An 11,381-nucleotide genomic window follows, 5' to 3' on the forward strand; every position below is an offset into this window, starting at 1 on the left:
CAATGGAGAAAGAGAAGCAAGGCAATGGTGCTGGCCTGATTAAGAAGTGGGATGGTGTACAACATAAGAAGGAAATAAAATTAATCACATAGAGGACCTACTCAATGCAAAGATTTTACTTTAGACTTGTTGCTAAAAAGGAAATGGGGAGCTATTTGAGGTTTTGAGGACGGCTATGGCATGAGTAAACTCTTTTAGTTAGGTCAGTATGTCATCACATGCAATACAGATGGAAGAAAAGTTAAACATGGAAGCATTTATTCTGGACTTCTGAATTCTTGTAGATTATATTGAGTGATTTAGGGTAGGAATTAACACAAGGAAGTGTGGCAGTGACAACAGGCGGCCTGTAATGACAGCACAAAGCTATCTTCCAAGGAATTAATAGCAATTGATAGCTTTGGAGAAAAGAGACCAATCAAGGCTACGGTGGGGATGGTGATAACAATGATAGAGGAGAGTGCTCAAAAGTCTGAGTTCAAAGATTCAGACACCAAGAGTATGACAGGGAAGGGGAATGATGTACAATTTGGGAAGAGTAAGAGATGGAGGGTGGGCACAGAAGGACTGAAGGCTCTGAGACTCTAAGGTTCTACTTTGTTCCCATAACTGGCTGGCAAAGTTACTTCACCTGTCTGAATGTTAGTTCCCACTGACAATAAGTAAAATAAAGGGGCACCAAGTAATCCTGAAGGTCTTATAAAACTTCATTGATTTCATCACAGTGAGTTAGAGGTAACAGTGGACACCAAATGGAGCTAAACACCGAACATAAAAGTTAAATGAAGTAAAGCAAAATAGGGCAGGGCAGTTTTGAGTAATTTTCTATACTATGTACAGAATTTAAAGTACATTTACCAAATCTGAATAAAAAATACATTTATCAAGTTCCTTTTATATGTAGGATTGTTAGGGCCCTTCTCAAGAAGCTTATACATTGGTGTAGAAGACATATTGTGATTTCCAGTATTTCATAGTTAAGTTTACGAAGTTCTTTCGGAATCAAAACAGCCCTCCGAAGTAGGTACCGATCTCTGCCCTTTCAAAGAAGAGGCCATCGACTACGTCAAATACCAAGGTAAGGTCTCAAAAGATTCTGGTGTAGGGGCGCCTGGGGGGCTCAGTTCTTAAGCGTCTGCCTTAGGCTAGGGTCATGATCCCATGATCCTGGGATCAAGCCCCGCATCGGGCTCCCTGCTCGGCGGGAAGCCTGCTTCTCCCTCTCCCACTCCCCCTGCTCGCGTTCCCTCTCTTGCTGTCTCTCTCTCTCTCAAATAGATAAATAAAATCTTAAAAAAAAAAAAAAAAAGATTCTGGTGTAAAAGAGACCAACCAAATTTAACAAATAGATCACTAGCTTTCTTTGGAAGAGAAATTTCACTGGAAGCTGAAATTAGATATCAAGGGCTTAAAGAAAAAAGGGAAGAGGAGCTTGCAGCATAGATGGTCCAGAGCCTGCCAACGCTAAAAACGTACTGGACAGGGGCGCCTGGCTGGCTCACTCAGAAGATCCTGCCACTCTTCAACTCCCGGTTGTGTGTTGGACCCCACGTTAGGTGTGGAGATTATTTAACTAAAGCGTGTAAAAAAAAAAAAAAAGCACTTGACAAATTGAATAAACTATTTGGTGCAAAAGATAAAAATATTATTTGGCTTTTTGTCACATAAAAGGTACTTTTAAAGAAAAAATATTTTTAAAGGAACGTACACACATACACGCATTTTTTTCTTCCTTTAACTGGTGAAACCATAGGAGAGAAGGACAGGCACAGTTCAGCTCACAATCGTGCATACTTTAAGAGGTCCTGAAGAAATTAGCGCTCAAAAGAACGCAGGAAGCCCTTGCACTGGGTTGCGACGCCACCAGATCCACCTCTAGGTAGAGCGCAGCTGAAAACTCCTCAGAGATGTGGTTGGCACAGTTGCTGCGGCTGGCAACGAACTGACGAAGGAGGAGACCATTTTGCAGCCTGAAAAGCTAGGGCTCACGGCCAGCCCCCAGCCACCTAGAACCGCCAGGCCTCCGGGAAAGGGGGCGGATCACTAATGCCAGCCATCTCCCAGGGCAACACCGCGGGGGCACTTCCTGCAACTTCTTGATTCAAAGGACGCCACTATTATACGTCATTTCCTATGGAGGACTAGGCAAGTTGACCTGACTGTCGTGAACTAGTGTTTGAAGTTAGTACTGCTGCTCTTCCAGCGCTGAAGGCTGTTTTGGAAAGGCGACAGCGCCCCGGGTTTTGCCGGTGACTGGCTTTTTTGTAAACCAGTCGGTCAAGTTTCTGGTCGTTCCCCCCGCCCTCACCGTGCGCGGGTACGGTGGCCGAGGAGGCTCGTGTACGGCGGAAGTACCGGGAGAGTGGGTGTGCGCAGCCGCGCCGGACGTGCACGTGGCGCCGGTGAGTTGCGGTAGGGAGCAGATGGATACGAGAATGGCTGGACCCGAAACCCAGCTGCGGGAGGGAGGGAGGAAAGAAGGGAATGCGGCGTGAAGACCTTGCTGCCTGCTGGGGGAGGAGGTACTAACCGGGGGCGACGAGGCTGGTGAGTGGTCGGTGAGCGCGCACGGGGCTCTGGGGAGGTGACACTCCTCACCCTTCGGGTTAGTCTCTGGAGGCTTGGCCGTGCGTGAGGTTGCAAGGGTGCTGTATTTATTATTGCCCCCCTGTATGGTGTTCTGTCCCTGGCTCAGAGGGGTTAGGTGGTGTACCCAGAGGCCACAATGACCAAAAGGTACGCACTGTTTTTCTCACCAGGTAGAGTTAAGCATGTCTTTTCGAGGCGGAGGTCGGGGGGGCTTTAATCGAGGTGGCGGCTTCAGTCGCGGCGGCAGCAACAACCACTTCCGAGGTGGAGGCGGTAATTTCAGAGGCGGCGGTGGCGGCAGAGGAGGATTTGGACGAGGAGGTGGCCGCGGAGGCTTTAACAAAGGCCAGGACCAAGGACCGCCGGATCATGTAGTTTGTATGTCGGCTTCAAAGCTTAGCCTACTTGGGGGCGGAGGTTGTGGGTTTAATTTCGGGGACTACTTGCTGAAAGAAAACTCTAGCAGCTGTCATACGGAAGTCGCTGCTTGGTTGGGGAGTCAGGTCTGAAGATGCTGTAAACTGACTTAAAATAGTGCTGTAATGTAAAGGGAAGATCAAGAAAGCAAAAGAACACTTAGAATGCGTCATGGAAGTGGAAATTGAGCTTGGGCTGAAAGGAAGTTATTAAGTAGGTAATATTGTGTGTTTACTCCTATTGTTCCCGATTTACAGGGTAAGAAAACAGTGATTCAGAGTTAGGTTTCTCATAGTAATAAGTGATCATTTTGAGATACAAAGCCAGGTTTCCTGACTTCAAAGCCCATGCTGTCAGTTGCTATTCATGAGTAAGAGAAGTGTGAAAAAAAACTGCTTGGAAGGGAAACTACAGAGGGAAAGCCAAGAAAAAGACCTAACTAGAGTAGATTTGAAGTAATTATCAGTGAGGTGGTTGGAAGTCAGGAAAGTGAGACAGATTTGACAGTAAAAACCTACATCAAAAAGGAGAAAGGAGGAAGAGACATAAAGAGATATAAAGATGAGGTTGGATCAGTGTGCAACATGGTTTGAAGAATGCAGTGGCTAGAGTCATAGGTCGGAGCCCACAAGCATGCAACAGTCCGTGCATGATGCACTGTGAGGGTGGTGGACATCAGAAAAAAGAAGGAAGGGTTTGATGGGAGAGAGATTTCGGTGGAAACAAAGTCAGTAGAACTTGGCTAATACTTGGGAATAAAAGGTACCAGGCTTTGAGCCTGGGTGATAGGGATAAAGAATTAGTTTTGCAGGGATGTAATGAGTATTTTAGTTGGGGTGACAGTCAGAAATAAAGGTAGTTATTTTGAGATTCCACATTTCCCTGAAAAAGGGTGAAGAGTCATTGGTGAAGAGGTGGTAGTGGGAGATTATAAAAGGAGGAAAAAAAGGAGAACAAAGACTAATTTACAGATAGGGACTGGGGAAATGAAAAGAGACAGTAGAATGTAAGCATAGTGTTTAATAATAATAGTTATTGTTCTAATAAAACACCTGTTATAGGTTGGCATTAATGTATCAGGCATTTTTCTAAGCACTTGCCATTTATTACTGTGTTTGTTCCTCATAATACTATATGTTAGGTGTTGGCACTGTTATTAGCCCTTATTAAAGATGAGGACACTGAAGCAGAGAGATAAGAATCTTACCCCAGGTCACATAGCTAGTGTGGAGATTTTGGCTTTTTTTTTTTTTTTTTCTTTTTGCCTCAGAGGAGAACAGATAAAGTGAAATCCCAGGTACCCAAGAAGAAAGCTTCCAGATGTTGTTGGTCAATGTCATTTGAAATTGTTTTATATTTTAACATTTTCTTGTCCTGTTTCAGTATTGGGAGAGTTCCTGCATCCCTGTGAAGATGACATAGTTTGCAAATGTACTACAGATGAAAATAAGGTGCCTTATTTCAATGCTCCAGTTTATTTAGAGAACAAAGAACAAATTGGTAAAGTGGATGAAATATTTGGACAACTTAGAGATTTTGTATCCTTTTTAATTAGAAGACCCAGTGATCTCATTGGAAGGTTACCATTTGCTTTTTAGGGAGCTAAGTCTTGATTTAATTCGACTTCCTGCTTCATTAAATTGGACAGAGTATTGCTAAGATTGGACCAACAAGGAGAATGTATTTCCACATATTGAAAAGAAAGACCCTGTAAGAGTGACTTCCTTTTTGGAAGGTTTTAGAAATGATTGCCATTTGGATAAGTGCTATAGGATTAAGGTACTTTGCTTTGATTATGAAGATGCCACTGGAATAGTGTGGAATTAGAAGTTTCAAAAACAAAAACTTCATTTTATTCTTGGAAACTCATTTTTTACCTTTCCTAAATATTCCCATATAACTTTGTTTTTAAAATTACATATGAATTCAGAAGGTTACCTTCTTTGATCTTTTTCCTTAATATAACTAATAGTATTTTTCTGTTAAATTGTCTGAAAATATGAAGGCATCTTCCTTTAAAAAACTGCAGAAGGTGAGTCAAGCTTATGATAACTAGGATCTTTGGTTTTATAAGTGAATGACCTTCCTTAGGACAGTGTTACTTAGAGCACCTGAGATTCCCCCAGTGTATCACTAATGAAGCTCTTAAATTGAGATGTTCTGTATTTTAGATGTTAAACTTACTGGTCTTTAAAAGTAATTTATTTAATATTTAATATTTATTTAAAAATATTTATTAGCAAATTCTATAACTACTATAATATGTTTTTTAGTTTATGTAAGACTCTTACTGGAAAGCTTACATGACCAAACATTCTAAGTAAAACGTTAAATTGTGAAACATTAATTTGGGAGAAGCCACACATTAAATGATTTCACAAATATTTCAATAACATTATGATATATACTGTGAAGGAGATACACAGATTGCTATGAAAATGTTAGTAGTGGGACCAAATTTAGTATATTGGATTTCTGAGGAAGTGAACTAGAAGCTGAGACCTGAAAATTGACTAGGGGTGATTCCCAAACCTTGTTGCTCATCAGAATATCTGGGGGAGCTTTTTTTTTCTTTTTTAAAATTTTTTTATTAACATATAATGTATTATTTGTTTTAGGGGTACAGGTCTGTGATTCATCAGTCTTACACAATTCGCAGTGCTCACCATAGTACATACCCTCCCCAGTGTCCATCACCCAGCCGCCCCATCCCTCTCACCCCCCTCCACTCCAGCAACCCTCAGTTTCTTTCCTGAGATTGAGAGTCTCTTATAGTTTGTCTCCCTCTCTGGTTTTGTCTTGTTTCATTTTTCCCTCCCTTCCCCTATGATCCTTTGTCTTGTTTCTCAAAATCCTCATATCATTGAGATCATATGATACCTGTCTTTCTCTGACTGATTTATTTCGCTCAGCATAATACCCTCTAGTTCCATTCATGTCATTGCAAATGGCAAAATCTCATTTTTTTGATGGCTGCATAATATTCCATTGTGTGTGTGTGTATATATATATATATATATATATATATATATATATATATATACCATATCTTTATCTGTTGATGGACATCTTGGCTCTTTCTATAGTTTGGCTATTGTGGACATTGCTGCTATAAACATTGGGGTGCGTGTGCCCCTTTGGATCACTACATTTGTATCTTTGGGGTAAATACCCAGTAGTGCAATTGCTGGGTCGTAGGGTAGCTCTATTCTCAACTTTTTGAGGAACCTCCATACTGTTTTCCAGAGTGGTTGCACCAGCTTGCATTCCCACCAATGGTGTAGGAGGGTTCTCTGGGGGAGCTTTTATGGTCATATATTTCTTGGTTCCACTCTTAGAAATTTGAGCCAGTAAGTCTTAGGTAGGGATCAGGATTCAATTGTAAAAAGGCAGGCTCCTGGATAATTTTGATGTAGTTAGGGTAGCACTGGGGAATCACTGCTAGTCAAAGAGGTGGGAAGAGAAAACAGTTGGTACAAGTCTCTGAGACAGCCAATTTAAGGATCTGAAAAAGCAGAAGTATAGCTCAAACATAGAACATTTAGGAGAGACTAGAGAGGTGGATGGGGGTGCGTTACTTAAGGCCTCCCTCCAGGTCGTGGGAAAGAGTTTAGATTTTAGTTTTAGTTTTGTTTTTAAATATTAGGATAAATACAGTTAAGTTATATTAAAAAAGCATTGGAAAAATAAAAGAGCACCCTGGAAATGGGTTAGTACTGTAGGTGAAAGGGCCAGGTCGGAGACTTGCATTAGTCCCAGAGGAGATATTTTGGACTAGGGTAGTCGTGACAGTGGAAATGGAGAAAAGTGGATGGATTTATGAGAGATACAGGAAGTAGCATTGAAAGATCTTGGTAATTGATTAATAGTTGAAGTTAAAAATAACCACCATCCGGGGCGCCTGGGTGGCTCAGTTGGTAAAGTGGCTGCCTTCAGCTCAGGTTGTGATCCCAGGGTCCTGGGATCGAGCCCCACAGCTGGCGGCTGGTTCCATGCTCAGCAGGGAGTCTGCTTCTCCCTCTGCCCTTCCCCCTGCTCATTCTCTCTCTCTCTCTCAAATAAATAAATAAAATCTTAAAAAAAAATCATCTTTCAGATGTCTGATTTCAGCATCTTTGTGGATGGTGTCACCATGTACCGAAATGGGAAACATTGAAGGAGAAGGGGATTGGGGGAAGACAGTGAATTCAGTTTTAGACATAATGAGTTTGAAGCACTTATGAGATATTCACATAGTTAGGAGTTCAAAGGAAGAGCCTGGATTAAAGGTGGAATTGGAAGTTGTTGTACAGACAGTATATGGTACAGTCTAGGAAGAAAGAATGAGAAAAAGCTTTAGGATACCTCCTAAATTTATATATCCTTTGGAGACTGAGAAATAACACCAGTCAAGTAGGAGGCAAACCAGGAGAGTTTCATAGAAGTGGTTATCACCAAAGTCAGAACAGAAATGATCAGCTGTGACAAAACGCTGCTGCAGAGTGTTCTTTGGATTTAGCAACAGGGAGGGCAAAAGGTCATGGAGCCAATGGAGTGCTGGGCCCAGAACCCAGATTGGAATAGGAGATGAGATGGGGATAGTGCCTTGCTGCTGGCATAAGGCTGCTGCTGGCTGTAGAAACCCTGGCAAGGACCCCCTGGGAAATTGAACTGCTTCAGGTGGGCCCGAGAGCCAGGCTTCTCATTTAGTGACCTGAAAAAAGGAATTTGCCTGCGAGAGCCACTAAAATTCGATCTGGACGACTGCCTTTTCTCACAGTATTATTTATTTGAGGATTTATTATTTTTTTCAAAAGATTTTATTTGAGAGAGAGAGAGAGCAGGAGCGGTGGGGGGAGGGATGCAGAAGGAGAGGGAGAAGCAGACTCCAGGCTGAGTGGGGAGCCCAATGTGGGACTCGATTTCAGGATCCTGAGATCATGACCTGAGCTGAAGGCAGATGCTTAACTGACTGAGCCACCCAGGAGCCCTTGTGGATTTATTATTTAGTGTTTTTTATCACAGATGCTAAATTGGTACATTCTACTTCTTCCCTTTTCTAGATTCACTGTTCAGGTTCAAGTCTTCCTTATCCAGCCCAGGCTGTCCAATTGAATTTTCTGTAATGATGGAAATACCTGCCTAATACAATAGCCACTAACCATTTGTAGCTATTGAACACCTGAAATACGGCTAATGTAACTCAGGAACTGAATCTTTAATTGTTAATTAAATAGCCAGTGTGGCTAGTGGCTGCCATATTGGACAGTGCAGAGCTAGACAATATTTTTGGGAGAATGCGCTCTGAAGGGAAGAATGATAAGGTGGTATCTAAAGAGGAATTCAGACATCTATAAGTAATACATTATCATTTGAAACTCCTTATGCGTGTTTTATGTAAAATTGTGAAATATACCCCGTTATGTTTCATTATTATAAAAAATAACCTCTTTAATCCCAAATAATAGAATGGGTTTAGTTTATGCATATCCTTTACTATTTTGTATGTTCAGCAAATAGTTACTGATATGATCCTTTATTCAGGTTTTGAAATAACTAGTGTGTCTGTACTTCATTGTGAATTTTAATGTTAAATTTTTAATAGTTTTCATTTTAGGGCAATTCTTTTTTTTTTTTTTTAAAGATTTTATTTATTTATTTGAGAGAGAATGAGAGCCAGGGAGCACGAGAGGGAAGAGGGTCAGAGGGAGAAGCAGACTCCCTGCTGAGCAGGGGAACCCGATGTGGGACTCGATCCCAGGACTCCAGGATCATGACCTGAGCCGAAGGCAGTTGCTTAACCAACTGAGCCACCCAGGTGCCCTTCATTTTAGGGCAATTCTATTGAGTGAAAAGGTACTTAATTTTTGGAAGACATCTATTTATAAATATGAGAAATGAGATTGAATTGGTCTTGGTTTTTATTTATATGCCTGTATTGCTTACTGTGTGCGAAGTATGTGCTTTGTATACATTACTCTTGATCTTAACAAAGACTGTGGGGTAGGTACTTTATTCTCTTCATTTGATAGATCAGAAAACTAAGGTACAAAGAAATTAGGTCTTTACCCACGGCTAGCTACACAGTAGTTAATAGGGTTGGGATTTGAACTCAAGCATATTTGAGTCTAGTGTATAGATTCTTCATGATTATACTGTTCTACTTCCTAAGTCATCGCACTGATTGTTTCTGTTATACTTCCAGTTTTATATAGACCCATATAAACTGTTACCACTGCAGAGGTTTTTACCTCGACCTCCAGGTGAGAAGGGACCTCCAAGAGGTGGTGGCAGGGGAGGTCGAGGAGGAGGAAGAGGAGGTGGAGGTGGCCGAGGTGGTAGAGGTGGTAAGTTACTTTTGGGGGAAATTTTCTAATGAGATTTCAAAGTTGCAGCCAGTTCATACAGTACAATTTAATTTTTTATATAGGCAAACCTCCTTTATGCTTATTTATTTTTTTTTAGAAAAGCTATTTTCAAATCTTAGCAGATTGCCGTAGTAATAATGCTCAGTTTCAATAACTTATTTAAGAAAAATCTAATAAAATATAATTTTGAGGGATTTTATCTTTTTGGGGTTATTCATGTTTTGTTGAGCATTTTATAAAGTATAAGATTATCTTGACTGAATTTAATTTTTTAGTTAATATTACTGGGTGTTGATTATATGCTGAGAGCTGGTCATATTCTTTTAATATTCACTCAAACCTTGTGAGGTAGGTGATAGCCTTATTTTAGATGAGGAAATGGGAGGCTTACAGAAGTTAATTTGCCCTTATCAAACAATTGGCCATCTAAAAATAAAACCCCTATCTTCTGATGTCATGTTAAAGACTTCCCCATAAATTCATTGCTTTGATTTCAGCATTTTGATATATGTATTTCCTCAGAGTTTTGGTACATTGATCATTATGAACAGGGTTGGGAATAAGGTGCGGTGCAGCATAGAGTATACCTAGATCTGTGAGTAGTGGTGTAGTGGGTAGGTGACAGGATGATGGCAGAGCCTAAGTGGTTAGGAAGGGGACCCGAAAATTGGTTGGATATCTTCTGTTACTGAAGCAGAAAGGAGAGAACTCTGTTTTCACCTTTGCCTTTCTCAATTTAATTATTTCATTCTAAATATGCTTTTTTGGGTCCATATAGCTAGGAGATAATCTCTTTAAGAAATCTGAATATATGTCTATTAAATATTTTGAGAATCTGATGATTCATTCCCATTCTATATTCAGTCTCATCTATAACACTGAAAAAAAATTCACTCCCCCTAGCTGCTACCCTTGGTTCTTAGGATAAAAATGCCTTAGTTCAATCAAAAAAGTAAGCAAAAGTTGAGGTACTCCTACACTTAACAGTAGGGCTAAATGGAACTTTAACAAGCTTTTGTAATTCATTAAAACAATACTTGTTTAAAAACTTGTAATCCAGGGTGTTAGGCTTATCAAAATAGCATAGGCTACAGTAGTTTTCTAAACATTTCCTTTATTTTTAGGTGGTTTTAGAGGTGGAAGAGGAGGTGGAGGTGGAGGCTTCAGAGGAGGAAGGGGTGGTGGTGGTTTCAGAGGTGAGTGTGAAAAAAAAATCTTTGAATCACTGAATTTCTGAATTGGTATTATCTACCATTTTAAATTTTTATTCGGTCTTATTTTGGTTTCCCGAGTATATAGAACACCATTGCTTTAGGCTAATTTATAGCTTCATTTTTATATCACTTTCTTGCTTTCCCCTTTGAATTTTTTCACCTACATCTAATTTGTTTTGCTGTATTAATTTGAAAAATAAAAAGGTGTGTAATATGAATGACAGTTAAATTTGGTAAATTGGTTGTCTAACCAGTATAAGAAGAGATTTTAAACTTGAGATTTCGGGTATAGTGCTATTAAAAATTTATTTTCTATAGCCTTAATACTTTCATTTTCTCTTAATCAGGGAGAGGACATTAAGTGTAACAGTTGACAAACTTCCTGCATGATCTACTTCTATGGATAAGAAACTTGTTTCTTGAGCAAGTCTTGAAGAACTGGTCATTTTCTGGCAGTGGGACTAAAATGTCAACGCCATGCAAAAATGAGTGCAACAGAGTAGGCAATTTTGCTCTAAAAGAGTATGAACAAATGTTTTAATGTTTTGTACAATGCTTGGAACTTTGTGGGTGCTTAATAAATGGGCAGTTTTCATTTGAAGCATACTTGGAATTTTTAAAATAAAATGTTTTATTTCTTTAAGTTAGAGCAGCTGTGTTTATTAAAACAGCTATTTTTGAAGTTAAAAGGAATAACTAAAACTCAGTGGATTTCAGATAGGAAAAATGATTTGTTAACATATATAACTGATCTTTAAAAAAGTAGGTTAGGGGAACAGTACTTTAATGTTATTTATAAATTAACACCCCCTTT

At 40.0% G+C, this 11,381-nt stretch overlaps 1 protein-coding gene across 3 annotated transcripts; it reads left to right on the forward strand.

The window, feature by feature from the left end:
• Positions 1-2,157: 2,157 nt before the first annotated feature.
• Positions 2,158-11,210, forward strand: GAR1 (GAR1 ribonucleoprotein). Of its 3 annotated transcripts, none has more exons than XM_027597908.2 (7): positions 2,158-2,402; positions 2,760-2,967; positions 4,390-4,544; positions 4,979-5,038; positions 9,191-9,332; positions 10,478-10,549; positions 10,915-11,210. In XM_027597908.2, the coding sequence occupies exons 2-7, from the start codon at positions 2,772-2,774 to the stop codon at positions 10,926-10,928; spliced, it is 639 nt and encodes a 212-aa protein (XP_027453709.1). In that variant the 5' UTR covers positions 2,158-2,402; positions 2,760-2,771; the 3' UTR covers positions 10,929-11,210. The 3 variants fall into 3 exon arrangements, with proteins under 3 accessions (XP_027453709.1, XP_027453708.1, XP_027453710.1); XM_027597907.2 differs by lacking the exon at positions 2,158-2,402 and adding an exon at positions 2,409-2,547; XM_027597909.2 differs by lacking the exon at positions 2,158-2,402 and adding an exon at positions 2,414-2,558.
• The last annotated feature ends 171 nt before the right edge of the window (positions 11,211-11,381 follow it).

The sequence above is a fragment of the Zalophus californianus genome, chromosome 2 (assembly GCF_009762305.2).
Source record: "Zalophus californianus isolate mZalCal1 chromosome 2, mZalCal1.pri.v2, whole genome shotgun sequence".
NCBI lineage: Eukaryota > Metazoa > Chordata > Mammalia > Carnivora > Otariidae > Zalophus > Zalophus californianus.